Raw genomic sequence first — 27,955 nt, forward strand, 5'->3', positions numbered from 1 at the left:
CAATTATATTAATGCCCAAAGTCCCCATTTTATTTCAGAGGCCTTTAAAGTTGACATATATGGTTTAGTGAAACTTAAGCGCAACTGAATTGTTCTGATGTGGGATTAGGTGTACATTCAGTGTCTTTAACATTATTTTGTGCCATATATCTCAAATAGCCTAAAAAGAAATATTGTCAAAACACACAAATATCCATCAAGGTTTGAATGACAAAAGATGCATGTATTCATTGCCCATCGGTGAAAGATTCAATGTGGTGCATCATTGACAAAGTTGACCTCTGTTTTGTAGCCTGTCTCACTTAAAACTCAGCTGTCTGAAATTTTGAGAGAAGGGAGTGTTTACCCTCCTCCCTTCACCTCTCTCTCTCTCTTTCTCTTCCTCTCTCTCTCTCATGCACACACACTCACCACTCCCCTCCTTGTGGCTCATTAATCAATGACAGATTATCAGGAAAGTGACACCTTCATGATTACAAAGTTTCAGGGGATCTTTTTTAATATGAGTTTAGTTGGAAAACAGATGCAAATTAGCATTCTTACTTCAAAGTGCAACGCAGCACAGTTATTATTCAGAATACAGCAGTTTTAGGTTCATGTCAAATGGCAAAAACTTTCATTCAAAAATAACTGTTGAAGAAAGGATGTTGGAGTTGAATCATGGTACAGCGATAATAATTACCTCATTTAGTTAATCTAGTTCAAGTAAAGGAGTTGATTTATGGTGCTCGTTGAACATGATGAATGCTCCTTCACTAGATCACTGCTGAACATTGATATCTGTCCTAATCTATACAATAAAATAATCTTGCTCATTCATATAGATAATAAAAGATAATATAACTACCTGATTATCATGTTTAATTTCATAACAAAAAAGGAAAGAAAGAAAATGCAATCAGGCCTTAAGTAGGCCCTATAGTAGCTTTGTCCTGGACTGGAATCACATCTTATCCCTCACTTGCTCCACTTTAATCGTAGAGCATCCCTGCTTCTCCACATCTGCCCAAGAAAAATAAGAAGCCTCTCTTTGAATCTTTAAACGCTAAACAAGCATGAACCCCTGCCGTCGCCTTCATTTTCCATCTAAAAGCATATACTAGTGCGCCTAAATATTTTATTATAGGCGCCCGATAACACTGGGTAACGCAGTGGATAATGAAAAGGTATACACCGAGGGGAGGAGGGAGGGTATGTGGGCAGTATAGTTTAGTGGATGTGTCTATCACATTTTCACTGTCTCCAGCCTAATTCCATACATAAACAAAAGCAGAGGCCCATGCAAAGGGCAATAAACAAAATTAACAGAGTAGCTCTGATAAAAGAATATATTACTGTGGAAGAGTATGCCACTGTGTGTGTATGTGTGTGTATGCGTGCGTGCGTCAGGTGCGCTCCCACCGTGCTCAATATCAACGTGTCAACACTTTCTCTTTCGTCCACCGGGTGTGATGTTGAAGATAAATTGGGTCCCGCCCTGCCTTAATGCACTGCGTGTCACATTAACCCCAATGAATTTAAAAAAGAAAAAAAAAGTCTAAATTAATAAGACAAAATGGAGCTGTGTGTGTGTGTGTGTGTGTGTGTGTGTGTGTGTGTGTGTGTGTGTGTGTGTGTGAGAGAGAGAGAGAGAGAGAGAGAGCGTGCGTGCGTGTGTGTGTGCGTGCGTGTGTGTGCGTCTGATGTGTGAGTGAGTGTATGGTTGAGCGGTTCAGACGGGTTGTTAATGTTAAGGTGGCATTAGAGCTAATGCAAATTAAAAAGCACTGGCTGATCCCTTTTGACCCCCCCTGTTCACAGCGTTAATGCGGCCATTTGCTTGGAGGTACTAACCCCCCATAATTCAATTTGTCAAAATAAATGAGAGAACAGACATTTCATACAGACCGCCCTCCCACACTACCCAACCTTTCTCCCAAATAAAACAGAAGAAAAGCAAGACAAAAAGTTACTTAACCGAAGCACAAGCCTGTCCGTCTTTATAGCTCTTTATTACTTCTTTCATCTGTAAATGAAAGCGAGCAATTATTGCAAGGTGCCGGTATCATATTATTATGTTGGCCCCGGTCCCCTAGATAGTCATCAATCACTCTCAATCGACCTGTCACCGGCAGGCAGAGATCCAGCTGGAGAGCAGAGTAGAAGGAGGAGGAGGAGGGAGGAGGAGGAGTACATCATCATTAATTTGAGGAGTGACCCCCGGGGCTATCCACATGTCTCAACCCGGGATTCTCCAAGCAAGGCAGCGCGCACCAGCGCTGGCGAGTTTGGGCTTTTGGCTGTTTGGGTACTGCAGTTTGACAGTGTTACCTTACCAAAACACACACACACGAGAGAGAGGGAGGGATACATGTGTAGATAGATAGATAGATAGATAGATAGATAGATAGATAGATAGATAGATAGATAGATAGATAGATAGATAGGAACGGTGGTTTTAAATTCATTAACAACTGAAATATCTCGGGATTTCTACGATGTTAAGTTCATGGTGCAAAGTTCATTCAAAAAACATCCTTCGCACTTTTTGGGAGGCATTAAAACACTCGGGGGACTCAATGCTCCTGTTTGAATTGGCAGATATGAACCAAAAAGATAATCTGCTTTAAGTGGGAAATTATCAAAATATTAATTAATTCAATGCATTTGTCTTATTTGTTCACTCTACTGTACAGCTGCAATTGGTTTCTCTGCTGAGTATGAAAATATTCTTCACTAATTAATTTAAAATCAATTCATCCCCCGTGTGATTAGCATCACTGCGGAGGAATGATAGGAATGTGCTTAATTAGGCCTAATGCATTTAAACTAATACATACGTTTGCATATTGAAGACACTGATTGGCCTAATTGATTGATTGGGATTGTGAATTAACTTCCAGGACACGTTTTTTTTTTTTTTTAAATTCCCTTCTTCCCTCTTAAAGAATTTCTTCTTGAATTGTTCTTTCTGCTTTTGTCGTCATCCTTAGAAAGAAAATGCATATTAAAGTTACAGTCTGGTCATTTTCAGAGTGGGAAACTTCTGACGTCAGAGTCGCCGCCGTTTAAAACAACCTGCCTCTGCTGCTGACGTCTTTTATACTACTTTTTTATAAGCCAAAAATATGTATCTGACAACAAAGTGATTATTCTAGGCAAAGATAGCATGTGTCACCTTAATCCGTGTATTAATTTCTAAGAGACTTATAAAAAGAAAAAAAGAGGAGCTATAAGATTTTTTTCATTTATTTATTTTTTATTTTTTTTTTTGCCCTTTGAAAGGCGTTCGAGTGGGGGGCATTTTACACAAATTAAACATGCTACTCTGCTTCGCCCTATAAGCATCCTAGAAGCCTGTGCTTACCGATCAATTGGTACAGTCAAACAGAGCCGCAGCCAGCGTTAGAGTGGAGACCTTCAGTCTCGCTTTATTTCTGGATATTGGGGGACCTCTCTACCATGTCATATCCACAATTTGGATATCCCTATTCGTCTGCTCCACAAGTAAGTTCACGTAACTACCTTTTCTGAGTGAATAGACTGTTTTGCTTTTGATGTTGCAGCGATTGATTATCTCATCGATTTAAGCTTGATCCTTTTACGCACTTTGGCCAAGAATCAGGGACGCTCTCACAGTCCTTTTGGATATCGGAAAGGCATTGCGTTACAATCAGTGATACCTGTGTTTCAGCAGCGATAGAAAAAAAGTAAGAAGAGGGTAACCAGAAACCAGCGAGACCCGCGACCTCCCGTTCACTGATTTCTGCAAGATAATAGCCGTTCTGTAATGTCAACCATATGTTTATCTGCGCTGGAACACACATGCCAACTTGTTCTGCACACGCTGCGTGTGTTTGCGCCGTAACCCAGCTGCTGTTTTGTTTTGGCTTTGAGCCATAAAAAATCATTTGGGCATTACTTTGTGTATTACTGGGCGATGTTGGGAAAACATGTTGTATCTGTTTGTAACGCTTCCTCCTGTGTTTCATTTGGATCATGGCTAAGAAGCGACTCGTTTTGGACACGTTTTACGCGCACATTATCACAAGAATATCAAACATCATTCATCATCCAATATCAGTCTTTACAATCGTTTAATGTTGTATTTAAGTTTTTAAAGACTGGCATTCTGGAAAAAATAATGTCGAGTTCACTTAATTTAATGAGAAAATTATTTTTGTCAAACACTTAAATCATGTGTGATTTTGCGGTCAGACAAGTTAATTCATTGAGTCGCTCTTTTCTCTCATATTAAAAAAAAATAAAGTTTTAAACTTTGAGCTCAAGATCCTTAAGATAAACATTAGTTTTCTGTTTCGATGCAGAATTCACTTATTTTAAAAGTAGCATATTCTCTCTCGGTCTTCACCCAGTTCCTGATGACAACCAACTCTCTGACCACTTGCTGCGAGTCCACCGGCAGATCCATAGCCGACTCTGGAGTAGCGGCGTCCGGGCAGACACCAGTCTACTGCCCCGTGTACGAGAGCCGGCTGCTTGCCACGGCGAGGCATGAACTGAGTTCAGCCGCCGCGCTGGGCGTGTACGGGAGCCCCTACACCAGCGGTCAAGGATATGGGAATTACGTTACATACGGCACGGACGCCTCGGCTTTCTACTCGCTGGTAAGCCCTTCATTTGATCCCTCTAGGCATTGATTAATGGAGCCGCAGGATGCTGAGACTTGAGCCAAGCTCACCTCTTCTCTTTTTACTGCATGCAAAGTACCAATCTTTTTTTACACTGTACGTGATTTATTCTATTATCATCTTTCAAGACTACTTCTCTATCTTAAATAATAATATAGACTACTTTTTCAGCAGTGCTAGAAAGGCTTAATTGTTCCAGGGTAGTACTTTCTCTGGTGTAAAAGTTCAAATCATTTTCATGAAACAAGGCAGAAAAAAGCTGTATCATTCCACAGCTGTCCAGGAAAGCTACTTTCCATTGGAAACAAGTTGAAATTTACAAAGAGACAAACTTCTAATCTTTGGAGTGTCTGATTAAATGATTTAAAATGAATTCTGAAACACTTTTATAACAGACCCCCAACAGGAATACATGGGCCTATAATATCCAAGAATGTAGTCTGTTCCAGTTGGTTTAGTGTTGAAATACATTTAAGTGCTTAGATTATTTGAGGATATTGTGGTAAGAAGGGCAATTAGAACAACATATGCATTATATTATTGGCAATTAGCTCCAATAATTGAACATGGTATTATGTCGCTCTTGGAGCTCTCTGACAGATATGTTTGCCCATGAACCCAGAACTGGACACTTACAAACCTACAGAATAGTTTTTCCTGTTACTTTCTTTCAATCTAATTCCTAAAAATTGAAATGAACTTCTATGTGGAAATTCTTTAAGGTTAAGCTAAGGGTTTTGTAATTTCAGTAACCATGTTAACATATGTATTTGAATAAAAGCATACCATGGGCAATTTGTCTTACTCGTTTTACCATGTCCTAGACAATTAGCCCCAATGAATTGCATAAACAAACAACTTTAAACTACTGCCAGTACAAATATGTATCATTGATATACAGTATTTATTCAGCACCATTTGAGTTATTTGATGTTTCAAAATGTATTGCACTTCTTTTGTTTCGCTCTCTCAAACACTTGTCTTCATGTATGATTGCAGGGCACATTCGATACTAAAGATGCCACAGCTTCTGCGCATGCGGGAATAACCCAGGCGACAGCCTACTACCCTTATGATCCTACCCTGGGACAGTATCAGTATGACAGGTATGTTGTTTTTATGACAATGGGACAGTAGGTAATATTTCTAATGCTAAGACGCATGGTTATCAGTGCAAACATGAGACGTCTTTGAGTGACTGTGAATATGTACGACTATACTATACTACTATAAAAATGTGTAGTATATAAGTTAACTGTCATGTAGGTTTGCAAGTTTCATTCATCTGTTTTAAGCTACAAACACAGGATGTGATTAAAATCAAGGCAAACTCAAAGTATTGTACACTAGTGTAGGGTTTAAATCAATCATCCCGTGCAAGATCAAGGCCATTCTCATCATATCTAACAGCACAGGGTTATCACCTTCATCTCATTACACATTTCTTTCCTGATGGGGGTGATGTGCTTGAGAAGACCCATGCCCCTTTGAGCAAGACATGAGGCCTCTTCACGTTTGTGAAGAGCATGCCTGCCATATGGAAAGGTCTTCTCAATAATCAGATGACATCCAAATTAAGTCTGGGATATGGTGAAAATATAGGACCTCAATGATAACAATACATTATTTTGTAAATTGTGATCCGCATGCTCTTTGGATTGAACACGCAACTTTAAAGAAGCCAACGCTAAGGCAATTGCAGAGGGTAGCATGGGAAACATTCTTGTTTTTATAGCGTTGTGCGTTAATTGATCTACAAAGTGTCATACAGATTAGCTCCACTGCAAACTGAGAGTTCCCACAACACAAGTCCATGAGCCGGCCTTTTTACAAGTCACTCTAAATTCAATATAAAGTGCAAAACATGTCAGCAGGAAACCTAATAAGTGCACATACAACAAAAGGCCCAAGTCGAAGGCAAAACAGAATTAGTGGCACTCAGATAAACAAGCAGGCCTACAGCAGTACCACTCTATCTGAGCCCGCCTTTCACCTGAGGGCTCATCATTACACTCAATAAAGCAATTTTACAGTCTATTTTATCTGTGAGGGAACAACACAGGGTAAGGAAAGGTGCAGCGTTCCTCTCCTTTTGATTCCCTTAGCAGTGCTTGACCTGCACTAAGCTATACAGAGCAATAAAGGCCTCATAAAAGCCTCCCCTGAGAGGACTTTTACAGCTCACTGCTGACTGAAAATCAACACTGTGCATTTTAAATGTAGGTCTATGGTTGATATTTGTGTGAGAGGAGAGGTTAGGGAGGGAGTCGTATGCTGCACTTAGAGGACCTACAATATACAGTACAATACAATACATGTGGCGTTATTACGGGTAAAACATCTTACTTGTTAGGGAACTTTGCACATTTCCAAAAGATAAGGATAGCAAATTTACTTTGTATATCAGTGTAGGTACTTCTCAGAGTAGAAGTCATGTATAGCCTTCCATCTTGTCAATCCTGTGTAATACTGGATACTGCACATAGTCCAGGCAGGTTCAATGCTGTTCTCCATTTATGGAGAATTATATTAACATGGCTTGCCATTTACGAATGTTCTGAATGTTCTTTACCATTTACTTAGGGAAAGACAATGTGTACAGTATGGTGTGCTTAAAAAGGGGGTGCTTTTCACCTTCTCCCCCATTGTACTTTCTAAATCATGTCTCTTAACTGACATGTGTTTGTTTATTTATTAGTCTTTATGCAATAATATGTGTGCGACTGTTGGGTTTATAAAGCTTTTTGCAGTATGTTCATTTCACGAAGACTCCAAAAAGCAGATGGCTCTCTCATTGTTTTCAGGAGAGACATTGCAAGAGCAACACATCAGAAATTGTCATGCAACAAGCATCACATACTATATTTACCATCTCATTATCACTGTGGTTGCGTCTTCTCAATTAACAGATATGGTTCCATGGATGGAGGAACAAGGCGAAAGAACGCAACGCGTGAAACGACCAGCACGCTAAAGGCCTGGCTGCAGGAACACAGAAAGAACCCGTACCCAACTAAAGGCGAGAAGATCATGCTGGCCATCATCACCAAGATGACTCTGACGCAGGTGTCTACCTGGTTCGCAAACGCCAGGAGGAGGCTCAAGAAGGAAAACAAGATGACATGGCCGCCCAGAAACAAGGGCTCAGAGGAGAAGAGATATGACGAGGATGAGGACGGGTCTCAGGAGGAGCAGATAAAAAGCGAAAACAATGAGGATGGTTAGTGTCACAATGTCTTGTTGCTCTGGAGAAAGAAAATAACACTGCTTAATTGTTTGGCAGAACATAACAGGCGTTGTTTGTCTCAAGAGCCTGCTTAAAAAACAGCATGTATGACATCTTCTCTCAAAAATGCATTGTTACATTGAAATTAGTATCAGAAAGGTACACTTTTTTTGGAATGCAAACACTGAAGTATTATTTTTGAGTATAGTTTAAAATAAGACACTTTTAGAAACCTCTTAGTCGAGTCAAGTTTATTTATAGGGCACATTTAAAAACAACTGGAGTTGACCAAAATGCTGAACGCTTCATGCACATGGAGGAATCATGATGATACTGATTGATAATGGAAATGAAAATAATAAGAACAACTAGGACAAAAATAACTGTACATGTAGCTATATAATTTGAATCTGCTGGATCTATTTATTCTTCAGCTGCTATGACACACCATAAACTGGGATAATGTTACCACACTGACATTTTTATTTAGTTCAGAATGTAAATTAGAATAAAATTTCAGTATCAAAATCCACTAATCAGTGTAAGGGATTTGAATCTCTGAAACCCTGTCGGTCTTACACTTAATATTATTTTATTTTATAATTTTAACAAGAACAGTGTTTGTTTGATACTGTAGCCTAATTATTGCTAAACAATATATCATGCTGATAATTAGAAACAAATGTCAACGAGGCCTTTCAATTTGTTTTGTTGAACATTTTATTTCTGTAATATGCACTGTGTCAGAAACAATATGTAGAATTAACAGCATCAGCAGTGTGCAGGCCTGACATTGACTTTGGTCAACATAAAGAATTTTTAACTTTAGATTACCCTTGGACAGGCCTCAGTCAGTTTCACCTAAACTACTTAAACTCAGTTTAGGCAAATATTCAGTTAAATCGTGTTGATATTTCTGACAGGCCTAAATTCATGAATTCAGTTAATGAACTGATTTATATCAAGCTGATGTAAACTAGCTATACATTTCTGAAAGTATAATTGATGATCATAAAGCTGATAATTGTTTTGATCATATGTATTATGACTGTAGTAAATTAGGCTGTAAACATTAACGCCTTAATTGAACGAACAGCTATAAAAGTGTGACTGCAAGTTCAATGTATTCGAGATTGACTGTTCCGGATCAGATCTAATGTCGCATGATATAACACCAAATCTTTCACTGACAAGTCTGTTGTCTCCTTTCTGATCTTTTTTTTCTTCCTAGAAACCCGAAGTCGGGCTGATAAGGACCTTCAGTTGAGCGACTTGGACGATTTCGACACTCTGGAGTCTGAGAGCTCGGAGTGTGAGCTGAAGCACCGATACCACATGAACACACACATGTCAACGACGAACGACTGCCCCACTGAACACCTCATCAAAGACACGTCTCTGAAAATCTCCATCCCCGTCTCTCTCGGGGGGGAGCAGGACTTGAGCAAAAGTTGTCTCAAAACGAATCCGGAGGATTTCCAGCCGGACAGCAGACAGCAAGCAAAGGCGTGCTATAATCAGCAGCAACAACAGCAGCAGCAACAAGGGCACCAGATATTAGACGGCAAACCTCGGATCTGGTCTTTGGCCCAGACCGCGACATCCCTGAACCAGACTGAGTACCCGTCCTGTATGCTGAGGTGCCAGCCGCCGCCCTCCTCCCTCACCCCGTCCCCCGCCGCTACCTCACCCGTGGCCGGCCTGGACAACAGGCAGGACTCGCCGGTCACGACCTTGAGAAACTGGGTGGACGGGGTTTTCCACGACCCCTTGTTCAGGCACAGCACTTTGAGCCAGGCTCTGACCAACACCACCGTCTCTTGGACCACGAACACCAAAGGCGCCATTCTGGAGGCTGAGAGGAGCGCGGCGGCCTTGCAGCAGCATCAAGACTCCTCCAAAGACAGTGCCATGAGTTTCCCAAAAACTATCAACAAACTCTTCTGTTCCTAACAAAACCAAATGACCCTTTTGTTGCTAAAAGACACAGACTTTTGTGGCTGACTGAAAGTCGGATGGAAAAGCATACTTCGTCTTCATGTTCCCCTCATTATGTTTTATTCGTTTTTTTAAAAGCAATGGTAGGCTATAGCTGTTACATTGGCGTTACAAGTGAAACATTCGGATCGGTTCGGCTTATTTGATTCAACGCACGCACAAAACTTATCGAAATGTATAACTACAAGTTTACATCTTGGGAAAAAAATAGGCCTGAGGTTTACATGATTTATTTTTTACTTTTCTTTACTATGCGCATGCAAATGTAATTGAATATTATTTAGGTCTCAGCAGTTGAGTATCACTATTAAATGAAAAAAAGTCTCACAAATGCACAGCTCTCCTGTAGGAAGTGGATGAGAGCGTTTCAACTTTGTTCACTGAAAATAAAAGCAGTCGTTTTCTGAGGAGCGCTTGTGATGTTGGGTTAATATAAGAGTTGCTGTCCATGGTGCTGAAAAAAAAGAATGTCCTTGCTTTTCTTCCTTGGTCTGTCTTTTGAAATGTATTTTCCTTCACACAACTAGGACGTCATGGGGCCTACTACACGACTGAGCAGAGAGTACCTTTTGAAACGCAATCTACTGTTAAATAAATCAGTTTTATCATTCCAATTCATTCTTAACCCATTAAAACAAGCGCGAGGTAATATAGTTCCGACCTTGTGTAATTTAAAAAAAAAAACAAAAAACATTCACTCTCATTTAGTGACAGCGAGAAAATGAGGCAGCTCAACCCTCAAGACAGAACAATATCAGTATCTAAGATCTGCCTCATTAATTCCCTCTAAACAGGCTGTAATTGGGATGTTCGCAGTCATATTTCATGTCAGGCTATTGATTTCCCCTCTCTGCTCTCTGATAATATTATCGAAACATCTCAACATCGTCCATGATGCAGCTGTCAAAAGGGTAAGTTATTCGCCATACGTCCATTAATGGGTTCAAAACGGGAGGCCCTGCAAAATAATTTGAAGTGAGGAGTTTACGTTTTGACACACTAACCCCTCAATTTCAGAGAGACTAGGCCCACAGAAAAAAAAGAAAAGAAAAAAAAGCTTGGATGCTGATTCCTCCTCTGAAAAGTGAAAGGGCTTTACGAGAGAGGCACTCACGTCGTCTAAAAGTGAAAAGGGCAAAGGAACTCGAATTAGTTGTTGTAGATAAAAGGGCAAAAAGAAAGGAGTCAAGGGTACTTGACAGTAATGGCGAAAGTGGAGCTCTCGGGGGACTGTATGTCCTGTGAGAGGGGGGGAAGGAAGGGAGGGGTGGGCTTCAGTGATGAATTTTAATGGGGAAAAAAGCACAAACGATTGAGATCTACCCCCCCTGGAAGAAAGTGCTATAGTGGACAAAAGAGATTTTCTATATATCAGAGTCAGGATGTATGTTTTCATTTGCTTTCATAGGTCGGAAAACCTTGCCTGCAGCATTTCGAGAGCAAAGTTGACATGACCGCAAAATAAATTCGGGGTAAGACATAAATGCTGTCAGGGAATAGATATCTGACAGGTGTATGCGGTGTTAATGGGTACTTATTTTTATAGAGATATTTTGTATTCATATTTTACTTGATGCAAGGCTTTTTATTAGCCTACATGCAAAATTGTGTATTTAATTTTTCATAGCCACTGATAGAAAAATTAGGCCAGAGTTAAAGTCCCTACTGATAAGACAATATAGCCTCGACGTTTAATTAATTTAGCATGAAGACAGATTTTATTAGACCTCCGAACCAAGTGGCTTTTTATTTGAGAGAAAGAGACATGAAGGAAGAGAAAGAGAGAGAGAGGGAGAGAGAGAGAGAGAGAGAGAGAGAGAGAGAGAGAGAGAGAGAGAGAGAGAGAAGCCAGCTATAACTAAACCATTCAGCCGTGGCAAATACGAACACACAGAGGGAGCGAGATGGTAAATTAACAGGAGCTTTTTACATAGAGACCAAATAAAACTGTAATCAGCGACGCGTTACTTTTCATTAAGCGGGTTTGACAGCAGCATATTCAGCCACTCCGACACAGGAGCAGGGTCCGGGCTGGAATAAACTGCTCTCAAACAGAGAGTCATAAGATAATTCCTTAAGCTCCATTAACAACTCTTAGCCGCAGGAAATGGGCTCCCCCTGAAAACATCTCCAAATCTAAAAGCTTTATCGACCTGCCTGGCAAACCTCAGCTGATGGCTCCCCTCCACCCCCCCCCCCTCCCCTCTCTCTCTATCTCACTCTCTCACTCTCCCTCTCTCTTTCTCTCTCTCACCCCCCTCCCTTTTTTCAACTTAAGGGACAGAAACGTCCAACTGAGGTAATAGACTTTGACACAACACATTAAATGGGAAATGAGAAAAGGGAGAAGAAAGGGCACTCTTAAACGCCTTTTAAACGTTACCAATTAGAGGTTTAAAACTTGAATAAGATGTAGGCCTTTGGCATATGCCTGACTGATGGGACATTTAACTGCATACCTTCCACACTTGGTAAAAGCGGCACGTAACTGAGCGCAGTATGTAGTCCTCTTGTGGGGCAGCTGAGTCAAGGGTTTAATACAAAGCTTGATCTCACTTTCTTAAAAAAATTGTCCACCAGTCTTGTGCAACATGATTGTCTAGAGATAAGGTGTTTCACAATGGTATGGATGATATCCTAGAAGTTATAGAACTACCTAAGATACTTCTCAAGTTGGTGCTTCCTTCCCTCCTCTTTTCCCTCCTTCCCAACCCCCCCTTTTTAAAAAAAAAAAACAAAAAAAACAAGCATCTTGTCAAATACATGTGCTTTGTTTATACTGGTAGTAGGCCCACAAACGCTGACTGAAACATAGAACAATCTGCAGCCCGGAGCCTCCCCAGAGAGAAAGAGAGCCTGGGTCAGGTTAATACCACTGTGACCCTGAGCCATAAATATATTTACACATCATTACATATCAACATACACTACTCAAACTCTCTCTCTCACACACACACACACACAGACACACACATAAACAGAGTCACATTCAACACGCATCAGGCTTAACTGAATATTTAATCTATTCATTGACTAACATTAATATGGTGTGAATAGCAGTAATGTGATCAAAGCTTAAATGAAAATATGAAGCATGACCACATACAAAGAGCATACACACACACACACACACACAAGCAGAAGGCACAATGCTGTTATGGCCTGAATGCCCCTTTCAAGAATCAATGGAATGGCCTTTTATTCCAATTAAGATGAGGCAAGTATTACTATCAGAAAATATACATTCACAGCCACAATAAACAAAACAGCCTGTAGGTGTGTAATCATATAATTTCAAAAACATATTTTCTTCTAAGGATTAAATTACATCTAAATGTCAGTTGATGTGAATTCTTGGCATGGCTGATCTTAGAAATGAATATATTATTGATATAATACAGAGTAGATCAGGAGAGGAGTTTATAGAGTTGAGAAGACCAAAGTAGGGCCGAGCACACATAGTAAAATTGAAATTTGGTGTGGTGTCAGTAACTCAGAGGATTTTAGTGAGTGACATGTAAATCCAAAGGTGTGTGCTTTTTGTCATCAGTCACCAGTCACCAAGATGAGGTGTAGAATATTTACTCCACTACTTGAAGATTTGAAGTGTCTCCTTTTATTCCTCTTCCACTGCTTGGAGAAATTGTCTGTGATGTGTGCGTGTATGTGTGTGTGTGTTTGTGTGTGTGTGTGTGTATTTGTGGCTATGTTCAGAGCCTGGCTGCCAAAAGGACATGTCCAGGATGTGCCTTTAGGCCCCAGCGACTGGCCTTTATCAGCCCCTTGCTGCCATCACCTCCCTGCAGTCATTCCACAGGTCAAGAGGTTTTAGCCTGAGGGGCATCACTTTTCACCGTCTCAGCTGGCTCTGCAAAGTCTGACTGGATGACCGAACTAAAAGTTATTTTCCCAATTGCATAATCATAGAGGTTATAGATAGATAAACACTACCCATTTCACATAGTTATTCATCCTATATACTTTTACTTTCTTGAATAAAAGTATAATAAATGTTCTAAAAAGTGGTTTATTTTTCTTAACAGCTTATTTAAGCACATATCTCATTCTTTTTATTTTTTCTGTTTTTCTTTGTTGTTTATGTGATTCTACAGTCTTTACTCAACTAGCAAAATTAAGGATAAATAGAAAATTTACTTATTTCAAAATTTTACATTTGAGGATAAGCCACTTGAGCCCTCGAATTAAATCACAAATATAGTTGAATAGAGAGCTGCTCAGATTTCTAAAATTTTGGTTGGAGTTCAGCTTATCTGGTTGCCTTACCTCGCTTGACTATGGTTGTAGCCTTAAAAAAGTCCGACATTGTTATCTCATACCCTCTTAAGGTCAGGGGAAAGGTCAAGAGGGTGTGATCATGGGTCATCACAACACACTTCACCTCTGTCAGACAACTTAAACTGAGTTAAGCTTGCCACCAGATAACTGAGATTCTATAAGTAGGCCTCTAAGTTGTTAACTGTCTGATTATTATGAGGCTGAATCATTACTTTTTTAGGCTAGTGGTTAGCTCTGGATGGCAATGACTGAGTCTATTGGTTGGTTGGTCTCAACAACTGACATGACATTTTTTGTACAGATATTCATGCTCCCAAGAAACCATGAAGAACCTTACTGACTTTGGTGATCATCTAACTTTCTCTAGCATCACCAGCAGATTGATATTTTTGGTTTTTAATGAAATTCGTCAAACTATGGGATGGATTGGGATGAAATATGATACAGGCATTCATGTCTCCCTCAGGATGAATTCTAAAAAGTTTGGCAATCCTGACTTTTCATCTAGCGCATCAACAGGTCAGAACTTTAATTTGTCCAATACTTTGGTTTATGACCAAATAACTGCAAAACTCATGACTTCTGGGGCACCCAGAAGCCTGCTGGTTAAGATACAATCCACATTCCTCTGAACTTTTGGCTGTCAAAAAATTTCAAAAAATAATCTTTAAATAATCTTCCCATTAGCCTCAACTGTACTTTGTGTTTAGTGCGAATTAGCAAATGTAAGCTTGATGACACACAAAACTAAGAAGGTGAACATGGTAAACATTATAGCCACTAAACATCAGCATATTAGCATTTTCACTGTGAGCATAACATTTCCCTAAGGACAGCCTCACAGAGCCATTAGCTTGGCTGTAGACTCTTAGTTTTGTTAATTATAGCCTGCTGTAACCCCAGTATCTCCTAAATTAATGAGATATCTAACATCACATTGGTAGCAAATTCAAAAACAGGGCATGCTCAAAATATTTGCTTGCTGCAATTTAATTAATGGAGCAAAAGAAAAAGAAGACCCAATATTGCCGATATGTGTTCATTTGATGAATATGCATACTTGCAATTTCTGTTTGGGCATGCTGTGGGATGAAACACCCACTAACCATTAATCCAAGGTCAAAAATATATTCAAATGTTATTTGGCAATAACGTGTGCCCATATGGTTGAAGCAGTAATGCTGAGTCAAATCTTGCTGCCCTAAGAGTTACTTGTGGACCAGATGTAAATCTACTGTAGCAATGCCACAGCATCTTGTAATCATAATGCATTTACTGTGATTACATTGCAAAGAGCAGCATCTGTGAAATTTGACTAAAATCCATCATGATGTAAGCCTGCTCTACTTGAGTAAAATGTTGATGTTTCATAAAAAAGGCAAAAACAAAAGAAATTAAGTTGTACTTTTTTTGTCTACAGTGCAAGCACTGTTAAAGCCATGTAGAAGTAATTGCTAAAGGTCAAAAGAGACTGTGTTTTACCAACACATTTGTGTTTATCATTCAGGACAGATCAATACAATATTGTTGTTTTAAAGAACAAAAGCCAGGGGAGACTTAACACTGACCTTTGCTTCAATTTTCCATTGTGTTCAGGAGCTCCAACAAAACATACAAATGAGGCCCTCAGGTTTCTCTGGAAACAAAAGGTTTCCTAAAGTGCTGGGTGGTTGTTTAACTGTGAAAAGTGTTTTGTACAATCAATCTCCTTTAAAAAAAATATATTATTGAGAAGAATTTTGATGCAGACTTTTCTCCATTGTGTCTCATACAGTGTTTAGATTGAGGAGTGACTAGTGGGATTCCAGAAGTTAAGAGACCAAAATTTGAACTTGAATGTTAACTTGAAACATCTTAAAACACAATTTGAATACTGGCAGAGTGCTCTGTGAGATAGCATCTGCTAGAAATTATGCATATATTGATTTTATTAACTATACAAAACCACTATGTAAAAAATAGTAATGCTAAACAAAAAAAAGGGCCTGTTTACAGTTGGCAGGACAATTGTCAGGGAATGCAACACGCGGCAGGCTGTGGCTACAGTATGTCCTATCAGTTGTAACAGGCTTGTCCAGCTGCTTGTTGGTTCCTGTGTGATCATGTGCTTTGATACAAATGAGTTTGCTCAGTGGTGACAGTGGTTTAATTGTGTACTTTTATGCAAGTTGAAATGACGTTCAGCCAACCAATATGGTTTAACATGACTATTCTGAACACATAATTGTAGCCTACACTCTTCTTGGTCATTGGCTACAGTATATGGGCATGTGCACCACGGGACTGTTCTGTTTAATTGTTGGCTTCAGTATAAACACACATCAAAAGTCAGACCCAGTATCCCAGGAATTACATTCATATTGGATGGTTCTACAACTCACAATTTATGTCCGTTGCCAATGTTCAGTGCCAATGCTGGGAGTAGTGTGCTCTAGTGAGGCGGAAAGTAAGGGTGTGGGGGTCAGGGTGGTGGATGGGCATGCAGCGAGACCGCAGCTTGTATTCTGTCATAGACCTGCTGTTAACATTTGCCTTTTTATTAACTGTAACTGCGATCTTAACCAAATGTTTTTGTTATCTAACCTTAAAACCTTAATCAAGTGTTTTAAATGTAGTTAATTTGCCAAAACCAAGATATTTCCCTAAACTTAACCATACAGGAGATGCCATGTGTAGATATGGCACAAAGTGAGAATTTTATTCATTTAATCATACTTTTTTTAAACCCAACTGCTGAAAATGTGCTTTTCATATTTAATTTATTTTCATGCTTTAATGTCTACCAAAGGGGTGTCTTGTTAGACTGTTTGCCAATTAGTTTTTCAGTAAATTATCTGTAGTCCTTCTTGTTTGCATGCGGAGGTTTTCCCTTTAAGTGCTACTGTGACCTTTTGAGTCTCATTACAGAGAGAAGTTTCTGCATTGGCACTTCTATTATCTGAAAATGGTGTACTGGTGTCGTCTGACTCATCTGTGTAATGCAGAAACCATTGTTTTCATTGAAGAATGTGAACAGTCCGACAAATATTTTACTCAGATCATCTGAGAAAGAAAACCTCTTCAACATGTTTCCATATGACTTAGATAGAGCAAAGTCAGAATAGACCATTTACTATCCCAATTTGCAAGATGAGGGTGTTGAAAGAATTATATTTCCTTTTCAGCAAGCACCTCCCATCCATCCTTTAGTTGCTCCATCCTTTGCTGCATGTCATTGTGGCTAGGAAGCAATGGCATCATATCAGCAGATGTGCATTAAGAGCAGTTCTATGGTAGTTTTGCGAATGCAAAGCACATGTTCAACATATTAGAGAAAGCTGACATTTTATTCATAATTGGATATACTGATTATATGAAAACTAGTTGTTGCTCTTGCATTATTGCAGCAAAAATAGGAATTGTATAGCTTAAATCTAATAATTAACCTTGGATTGCTTTTCAACAGGAAACAGAATTTTATGAACTATGTCGTAGCTACAGCTCAAGGAGCTTTGCAGCCGCGAAAATGAAGGCAGAAAGGTTCCAAAATAGCACCTCTAACAAGTCCCGCAGAGAGAGGAAAAGAGACACCTTTGTGAGCCCATTGCTCCTGGGCTACAACATGTAGTGTGACGACTCAGTAACTCCAACAGGTCGACTTTAGACTATTTGGGGAGTTTTGAGAGACAGCTTGGGCAACTCTCTGACGCTCTGATGCGCTAGTGATTCGCCGTCTGCCATGCGTCTCAATCAAGCCTAATGTCCGCTTCTCAGCTTCCATATCTTTACCCTACTCTCTCCTCCCTCTTAGCTTTTCCCTCTATCTGATATCTTCTCTCCTCAGGTGAAAGAAGGGGGATTCATTTTCCCTCCAAATTGTGATGAGTCAGCCAAGCGATGTGCTTTCCACCTTTTTTCAGAAATAACTGTTTGACTCAACGTACAAGCTGTACTTTCTCTTGACAATCCAGGGGGAGAAGGGAGAGACAGCTTCTTTGTTCACAGGCTTGTAACTGCACTTCACTGGTTGTGACTGAGTTTATAGTGTCCACAGGCTGTCAGGCTAACTGGGACTTTACAATGGACAAGGCTCTTGGTTTGCCTTTCAGCAAAAAATATTTTGCAGACATTCCCAATTTCTTTTTCTGCACCCTGTTTCACAAGTGACATTAAAAATGACCATCAAAATACATGGCTATCTGCTATATGTAAAAACACTTTTTTTTCAGTTCCACAGGAATACTGATTATATAAAATCCGCAATCAATAAGATCCATGACAAAAACTAATTTAGACTTGCTTCTGTAAAGATTGACTTTTTGTGTCAATATTGTTGGTTACCCCAGTATGAAACAAATGGACATGTTTTGTGATGCTGTTAGTGTACAGCACAGGGGACTGAAGCGCTAACTGACACTAATGTTCAACGGGCTAACTTTCTTGCATATAAAAACTCCATGCCAGACAAAAGCTACTTGCTTACTGGAAATTAAAATTTCAAATGCAATCAAGTGTAGCGATTACCATTATGCTTGTTTACAACTGCAATTTTAATGTACAAGAAAGTATATTTGGGATTAATCTACAGTATATTTCCACTGTATATCTGAGAGGTAGATTATGTGGGAGTGTTGTGCAGAAGTCATAAATACCGTTATACTGCATGTTACTTCATTTTTGGCAGGTCGATTCAAATAATTTTACAACTTTGAAACAGCCAGACAATCATTCTCATTCTGTATCTTCAGAAGATCACAGAATCACAGAAGAGAAAGACTTTTGTTACACATATTTAATTGTGAGACCACTGACATTTTAAAATCCTACTTATAGTAGCAGTCGAAAGCATATTGTCATCACTCAGAGAAGTGTCAGCTATTTCTTGCTGTAAAAAGTCAACTTCTCCAGAAGTAAGAAGAGAAAATGTCTTGTTTTTAAATAAGTCTGCATACATTTCCATAAAAACATATTAATGTTGTGAGTTGGTTTAATTGATATTAAGTTAGAAAACTTCCCCAGCTTCTAAATAGTCCCACAGTTTAAGGAAAAAGAAATTCAGTAAAACGCAAGTAAGGTTTTCAGACGATGCCAGCGAAAGTCCGTTTTTTTTTTCTCTCGGTCTGGTCGAGGGTGTTGAGGTTAGTCCCTGCATAAGCAGTGTGTGGGACTGGTACAGTGGCTGCGGCTGACTGAGCTGCCTGCTCATTAAGGCACTAGCGAGCCCATTTGGCCTGCTCCTGTAATGGGAGCCTGTACTGTGTCAGAAACACTTATTTGCTCCACAGCCATCACAGAACATTAACATTCACGACAGCCCGTCACATGGGGGAGGGCGAGGGGGGGTCAGAGGGGTGTCTGAGAGGGTTTGCTCACTGCCCCGGCCCACTCATACACGTAGACACACACACACACACACACACACACACACACACATACACAAACACACACACACACATGTAAGAGGTCTTCAGGTTTTTCACATGCACACAGAAAGATCTGCATTAATACATGAGCATTTACACAAACATAACACACGCAATGCACATTCTATTCACCCAGCACACCTAAAGACACACAGCTGCAGCATAGGCAGGCCCTTGGCTAATATGTACAACTACATGCATGCATGTGCACACACACATGCACTTACACATTTTCATTCTCTTATAACACACCCTTTTGGAGATCACATACTCTCTCTAACACACACACACACACACACGTACACACGCACTTCAAAACCCTGCATTCTCTCACACACTCCAGGAAACATGCAATCAGCCCTCTAAGTAAAGGTCACATTTGCAATGCAGGTGACTCAAGCAGAAGGCAGCAGGTAATTGGCTGACGGGACGGGGAGCGCTAATACCTCGTCTCTGAAAGATAATGTGATGGATGGGAAACGCTTGGCATCGGAGTAATTAGATGTGTTTGGAGGTAGACTAGACCAGGCCAGGGCCTCCACTTATGGTGAGTGGAAGTAAAGCGGGAGGAAGAGAGGGGGCGGGGGGGTGGGAGGGGGTGGGATCAGTCAGACAGAGAGCGGTGAGGTTGAGTAGCAGAGCTAGACAAGGGTCACACAAGGCCTCCGCTAAATTTAAGAGATCAGGAGGCAAGAATAAAAAGATGAAGATAAAGTAAGCTTAAACACAGCATAAGTTTTCAGCTTGTGAGATTTAAGATAATATAGTGGACTTTATTGCGTTGATATTCAAATACTTCCTCAAAGTTTAACCAAGGCTCAGCTGTGACCTGCAAAACCTGTAGAAGCAGAGTTGCTGCAATCGGAAAATTAACCACCACAGCAGGAGAGGCACGTTTTAACATGTTGCAGAGCAGATTAGACAAGGCTTCTTTTGAACAGTTTAACATGTAACATTATTAAATTAAGGCAACTGTTGGAAAACAAAACAATATACCATCCAATGTCCTCCTTTGCTCCCATTATCATTTCTACACTTGAATATAAATATGTCATTTTGACGCATTTGCTGAAATGACTGATTTTGTTGTTTTTCTTGTGAGGACAGTCTCATTTTTTTTCTATATACGTTTTAAGTTTATAGTCCTACATGAACTTGTGAAGCTGTGAAGAAGAGAAAAAAAAATCCTTTAAAATGATTTACTTAGAAACTGTGCATCCTGCATTTTACATAACAAGTCAGGAGCTGATGGTAGAAGAGCGCACATACTGGAATGAGCAAGGAAAGGAGAGGAAAGGCACATGAGAAAGGAGGGAAAAGATGAGTGCAAAGCGTTCTAATTGAAGTGGGCCAGCTGTGGTGGGGTGAAACCCTTTAAGACACATTCATTATTTACATAGTGTGTGTGTGTGTGGGGCTGTGTAGGCCTGTGTGTGTGTGTCTGTGTGAGACACCCTGTCTGCATCACACCTCCTTTGGAGAAGGAATATATTCTATCACTTGCATTCAAGTGGAAACAAAGACTCAGCCATCCTCCATATAGACTATACACACACTTAGAAGGAGGAGGGTCAAAATGGAAATACTGCCATCGACACTATTTATAAGTAAGGCTGGGAATGAAAAAATTACAAGTATTCTGATATTTGAAGTGGGAACTGCATCAGTTAGAGATAAGAGACACAAAATAGGTGTGTTATAGTTATAGATCAGTAAATTCAAATTCAAAAGCAGTTTAATACAGTTAATATTTACAAAATGTCCCTTGTTTATCAGCAATAAAATGGAAATACAAAAAAATAGCATATAGTCACACGAACTATAATTACATAAAGTAAGTAATGTTTGTAAACCCAATCCTTCTACTCTCTTCTCCTCTTCTGTTATTTCTTCCTCTCCTCTCCTCTCCTCTCCTCTCCTCTCCTCTCCTCTCCTCTCCTCTCCTCTCTCTTCACCCAGCAGGTTATTGCCACTGTGTGCAAATAAGATTAGCAGGTTGTATTTTCTCAGGTCTCTGCATTGAAACAGTAAGCCTGGCTGTGTATATAATTAGATAGAGATTATGGCAAGGCCACTGCCAACGACCACAGCCAACTGACATTTGTGCTTGCATGTGTGTATGTGTAGTGTGAACTGACTGTGGTTGTTTTGCAGTGGCCTCTTCATAATCTCTGTGTAATTGTGAGCGTGTGTGTGCTCCTGTGTGTGTGTACAGGACCACAGGTGATGTTTGAAGTGTAGCAGAGCCAGGACAATGGAAACCAAAGTGCTGACAGTAAGCATTTCTAAATAATAATTAAAATATAATTTATTTGAGCTGTCATTGACTACCAGATAAGAGTCGTAAAGTAGTTATATATATTGTTATTAAAAGAGGCATCATGGAATCCCTTTCAAAGATAGAAATGTGTTCATTTGCTTGTCAGGACTTGCCCTTTGTTACTCCAGGCTTCAAACTCAATCACAATGTAAACATACACCCATGTGAACTTGGCAGATGTCTGTAGCCTGTATCTATCATCCTGATGGCCGGAGTGTTTGACTTTTGACTCCATCAATATCCTGTTTATTCAGTCTGCATAGGAATATCACTTCAGTAAATGTGTGATATTTTGCCGGATTTATAGGTTTGTAGGTCAGAAGTGTTTTCAAACACTCTGACTGGTGTGATATTTCAAATTGTAAACCATATCACCACTCTCAGTGTCAAAAATGAAAGTTGAACAGATAATTTCTTTTTTTTTTTAAATTTCTACAAATGGAGAATCCACATTCAAATACATTAATTAAATAATACAATAAAAAATATTACTTAATTTGAGGGGATTTAAGAGTGAAATACAATTTCAGTAAAATTGTTAATGTTACTATTATAATCTAAAGAAGACATAAATTAGTTACCAGACATGAATAACAAAAAGGAAACACTGTAGATGTATTTATCTCTCATCACAATTCTGTCTGCAAGTTTACCTTTTTTATTTTATGAGATTATAGTTCATAAAAAATTGGGTGAACAACAGCCTAAACATAATCATCAAGTTAAGTAGTTTTTGTAGCAAAAACTGTAATCTTACATCATCAAGTCCTCAAAACAAGGCTGTAAAAAGTTGAAATCCTTTCCTTTTTACTATAAATTTTATCCTATTAATCTTACGGAGACATACTCTGTAACATCAACAACTGCAGATATTCAAAGAGACAATACTCTTCTCTTTCCCTCCTTTTCCATCTGCTTCCCATCACTCCATGTTGCCTGAAAGTTACTAAATAATAGAAGAATTATGGGTATTTTATTCAGCCATTTTTCACGCACAGTTTCACACAAATTTGCGCTCAGAGCGCTTTTCTAACTGACTGAAGAATCTTCATAGTGGTTTGCTGTTGCCTCCTCCTAATAGACGCCTCACAGCTCCCCACTCTCACCTCTCGCAATTAGTTTTCATTGAATGCTATTGATTTTCACCCCCTTTCAATTACATACACAAAAGTCAACCGCATAGATGTTTGTAGTCATTAGGAGCTACTCTTTGTGTCTTCTCCAATACTAATTATGTCTGGCTGCTGGTGTTTGTTATCCTCTCTGGAAGAAAGAAAAAAATAAAAACTCCAAGAGGAAAAAAAAAAAAAAAATAGAATCACTACATGCACCAGTGGAGATCTGGGGTCTTGTCGCGTGTGTGCGTATGTGTATGTGAGTGAGTGTCTGAGCGCATGGCTATCCTGCCACCATGAAGCCTATGGAGAATACACCTAATAAAATAAATATGACTTGGATAAAGAAAAAAGTAGAAAGTGTTTGTCCCTTGGCACGTCTCCCTCAGAGTGTGTAATGTATTGTGTTTTCTATGTGGCCTGCATTGTTAAAGGAATGTTCCCAGAAATGTCTTTGTTGTATTTAATTCTAAGTAAATCCTGACATTAAATGGATATTTCCTTTGAACATAATTGAGGATTTATATTAAAATCTGTTTGAAGATAAAACAGAAAATGAGTAAAGGAGATAAAAGGAAAGGAAATCATTTTGACACTGCAATATAGACAGCATTTATGTTGGAGACATAATAGATTCATCTGTATGAATTTATCATTAAAGGATAAATAATAGGGCATGCTTTCATTTTTTTTATTTTTTAAATTAGGGGCCTTTGATGAAATACAGACATTAAAATAAACCCATCATGTTCTTATAGCTCTGATATTAATTGTAATTTTTCATGATTTGCTTTCCCTTTCCTATCTAGTGAAAATGTTGCAGATTAGAGTAAAAGGTTGCACAGGTCTCTGTGTTTGAACTCACTTCTGTCCTATATTTACTCATCCTCTAAACAGGAATGCCATGCATATGTACAGAACAGATTTGGCCAGCATCTCTGAGTTGAATCATTATGTCCTTTCCTCTGCATGGCAGCAGTTCAATGATAGAGGAAATGAGCATAAAGTATTATGGCATAGAGATGTAGAAGCTGATTCTGTAGAGTAGTTTTTCAATACTTTTGCTCTGGGAAACCCATCTTTTAAAAAAATTCTATTTAATATGTTGTACTTTTTAAAGGCCCGGTCAAATCAGCATTTAAAATGGTGAAATTTTGCTCCAATCAGTGAATTGGGGGAAAATGTAAATCCACCTCAATTTTTGTGTCAAGTTTCATGTCAACATTCGTGAACTTTGACCTTGGATGTATTAAGGAGAACTGGATACAGCATTCAAAGATGGTGCCAAACGCCAAAGTCTGTAATGCTTCCTTTTGCTTCTGTGTTCTGTGCATGCGCACTGTGTCCTTCTCAGCCGACCGGCTTCAGATTGGCTCCCTGCCATTAGAATGAGATAAAATAATTTAATCATAGGGCCTGAAAACTGCTATCTTATCATTATTGTGATGATCTCAAGTATTGCAAATGCTTTTGCAATATAATGAAGCCATTAATTGATGATTTCCTCCATATCATACTGTAGGTATTTACTCCATGTGTCACAAGCTAAACTTTATACAAAGTCGCAAAGTATGGCTCCTGCATGTTTATGTGGAGTAAATTGAAAGACCCGCGGTAAATGAAACAGTGTTTATGGAGATTATGGGTCATGAACCCAAACAAGTTGCATGCAAGATTACTTCATAATTTCAATAAATCCTACACCATTCTTGTTTTATAGGACCCGCTGAACCTAATACCTGAATTTGGGTAATAGGCTCAGGATCACTATGGCATATTAAAGGATTACCACCACCAAAATTGCCACTTGCCACGCACAAAGATTTATTTGTGCTTATTTTCACACACTTTGACTTCAGCACTTTGTTATCACTGAAGGTAAGCATTTAGTAAGTCTCCCTTTGACAGCTAATTAGAATAGCTTGTTTGACAGGTGCACAGATGTGTCTGAGGTATAGGTCTAATATACCAACTTTTAAAAAGAGATCCATGAGAAAATTCTTATCCGCTGGATCAAAGTCAGAGAAATCCTCTAATTATGATGAGGCTCAGACTGCGTGTCTCACTCTCTCTTTTCCTGCTGCTCTCTTGATCTCTCCGTCGTTGACTCTGCCATCTATCACAAAGTGTTCCTTTGATAATTACATGCCAAAATGACTTAAAACTCCCCCGCTAGGTGTAAGGCATTACAGCCTGAATGACATGCCAACTCACCTTAAGGACTTTTTAACAAGGTAAGTCAGGAGTACGCCATGCAGTCACTCACTCTTTTGCACAATCATTCGGCAACACCTAATTACAGTCTTTCATAATCCTCCGACTCGTAATTTCGACTAAACAAGTTCACAATGAAAGCCACTGTGGCAGTCTGCCATCTCTCTTTCTCCCTGCTTCTCTATCTCTCTATCTCTCTGCTTCTTTTTTTGTATGTGTGTGTGTGTGTGTGTGTGTGTGTGTGTGGAAACATGCAAGCAGAAAGTAAGGTGGAGACAGTCTGCCACTCAGTGAAACAGATAATTAACTGATGTACAGCGGTGTGGAGATTTATTTATTTATTTTAACAGATTCAGTGAACAGAGAGGATCCTGCCTTTGTGTTTGTCAGCCGATGGAAATGAGACTTCAGGAGAGAGGGGCAGAGAGGAAATAGAATGTTGATGGGCCAAATGCCAAGCCACAAAGTCTCTAGTGAGTTCTTCGATGAGACACCGTGTGTGCACCAATGTGTGTGTGTGTGTGTGTGTGTGTGGGCGCAAACCCCCAGAACAAGCCAGCAGAGCCTGAACGTTTGGCACTTGCAGTTCATGTGTTAAATGTGGGCATGGTTGTCAGCGTGTATAGAGGTGTGTTGAACTTGCTTAGCATGTCCCACGGACACTTGCACACTTTGTATACTTTTACACAGCATGTCTGGGTTATGGAGGCCTCACACACAGACACACACATCGGATGTGTCTGTCTGGTTACTTCAGCGTGTATGTACTGTATGTATGCAAGCCGACCGGTTTGGATGTAGACGTGTGTGTGTGTGTGTGTGTTTGTACATTTCAAAGACAGATTCTGTGCTTGATCACACTGGCTTCCTCTCCTTAGGTGAAAAATACAAATCCAGTATTTTCTTGTATGTTTCTTGTTTGTTTCTATCATTTACTGTCAAAATTAACAAAACAGAACAAAAAAAAACCCAACATGGAGAGAGTAGAAACACTTTTTGCTGTGTTTTTTGTCAAGATAATATTTAGAACTGCACTGAATGGTCAATACTGAAGCAAATGGCAACATATTATTTCTTGGATATTGTTAGAATCTGTTTTATCTGACCACCAATGTAAGAACGCATTTTTTTTCGGGATGTAACGCAGGTGTGTAGTACTGACAGGAGTTTCCACAGGAGAGTCAGAGATAAGTGTAAGCTCCATAGAGAAAAATGATGGCCTAAAGCAGGAGCTGTTGTGAGGACATAAACTCCAAGTGGTTTTTAGTCTGAAAATGACAGAATTTTTCCTCCAGGTAGGAAGGAGGTTTCTTTTTCAAAGCTATTCCTAAAGGTTTGCTGAAAGATCTGCATGGGGGTCAGAAATCAGGAGCGTCTGGTTCAGCAAAAGGCTAAAAAAAAAAGCTCTCTTTTATTTATCTTCCTGCAAAACATGATCATAACTTGTGACTAACTCAATGACTAGTGGCTCCTTAAAGACACTCTCTTTGTGACCAAAATCTCTACATCAGATTTTCTGCTAAGCTCACTGTTGATGTTTTGAAACTCAGTTGTGAAGTATGTTGCATTTGAAACTATCCAGCTGGGAAGCTAGGAGGAAATCTGGTCATTCGGAGGTGCTGTCAGGTGGTATTACAAATTCAAAAAGTGTGATCCTAAACACTCATAATAACCCATGAAAAGTCTGAACCATTTTGAACTAAACATTTTCATGTAGTTAGGCCTGCACATAGCTGCATATAAAACTCTGGTGCTTGTAGTAGAGGTTTTTAAAAAAAGGCATTTATTTATGTACTGTTGGAGTTTTAAACTAGACAAAAGTTGATATATATGGAGGAGTTACACCAAAAAGTATAGGTTTAATGCATCACTAATTGACTGTTCTTTGGTGGTAGTGACTTAACCATTAATATTTAATATACATTTTACTGCTAATACCTTTGTACGTGTATCTAATATGTTTACAGAAAATCAAGACCTTTTCTACCCTTGCTTGTGGGCACATGCTTAATACTCACTTGTATAACACTGACCTTAACTGTTTGGTTATGTGGTTTGAAACAGGTTCAGAACTTCAATAAGGTTTCAATAATGTCAGCTAAAAACTTGAGGTATGTTGCTAGTAGCAAGTTGAACCACATAAAGTGAGTCTTAAGTGCTTTGCAAAGTGTTTGGGGTTAGTTTGAGGTTACACTTTAAGTGCTTACAATTTAGACGCACTCTCATGTGAGTTACAGCCAGAATCTCAAAACCACATGCAGACACCTACCTCCACATACATCACGAAGGCAGCTTAAATAACATTTTTGGTATTTTTTAACAATACAGTAAACATTACCCATTGAACTGCAATGGCACAGTTTGACAGAATTATATTGAGAGAATTTAAGGAAGGAAAAACATGCTAAAACAGTGTACTTTATAATGAGAAAGTTCAGTTTTATCTGTGAGTAAAGGTGTGGATAAAGATACTTAAAAAGGGATCAAGGGAGGTTTACATTGAGATGATCTGTTTAAAGCAGTATGTAAAGCAACATTGACCTCTATGGTTTGAAAAGGGAACTACAGACTTGGAGGAGAAAATGAGGTTTGATGACTTGAATTCAAGCCCAACAATAGGTTTCAGAGATGGTCAGAGTATCAAAAATGTGACCCTTTTTCAAAAAAAAAATCTTAATAGCCACTTTAATTGCTTCATGATATGAAAGGTTTATATTTCCTCTACATCAACATACAAACAATTGGGCAAACTT

The 27,955-nt window shown here is 39.2% G+C and overlaps 1 protein-coding gene across 2 annotated transcripts; it reads left to right on the forward strand.

The window, feature by feature from the left end:
• The first annotated feature begins 2,927 nt into the window (after positions 1-2,927).
• irx4a (iroquois homeobox 4a) lies at positions 2,928-10,262 on the forward strand. 2 transcript variants are annotated; one of them, XM_044359357.1, is made up of 5 exons: positions 2,928-3,486; positions 4,356-4,607; positions 5,631-5,737; positions 7,541-7,851; positions 9,089-10,262. In XM_044359357.1, the coding sequence occupies exons 1-5, from the start codon at positions 3,442-3,444 to the stop codon at positions 9,808-9,810; spliced, it is 1,437 nt and encodes a 478-aa protein (XP_044215292.1). In that variant the 5' UTR covers positions 2,928-3,441; the 3' UTR covers positions 9,811-10,262. The 2 variants fall into 2 exon arrangements, with proteins under 2 accessions (XP_044215292.1, XP_044215291.1); XM_044359356.1 differs by lacking the exon at positions 2,928-3,486 and having other exon boundaries at positions 4,099-4,607.
• The last annotated feature ends 17,693 nt before the right edge of the window (positions 10,263-27,955 follow it).

Source organism: Thunnus albacares, chromosome 8, assembly GCF_914725855.1.
Source record: "Thunnus albacares chromosome 8, fThuAlb1.1, whole genome shotgun sequence".
Taxonomy (NCBI): domain Eukaryota; kingdom Metazoa; phylum Chordata; class Actinopteri; order Scombriformes; family Scombridae; genus Thunnus; species Thunnus albacares.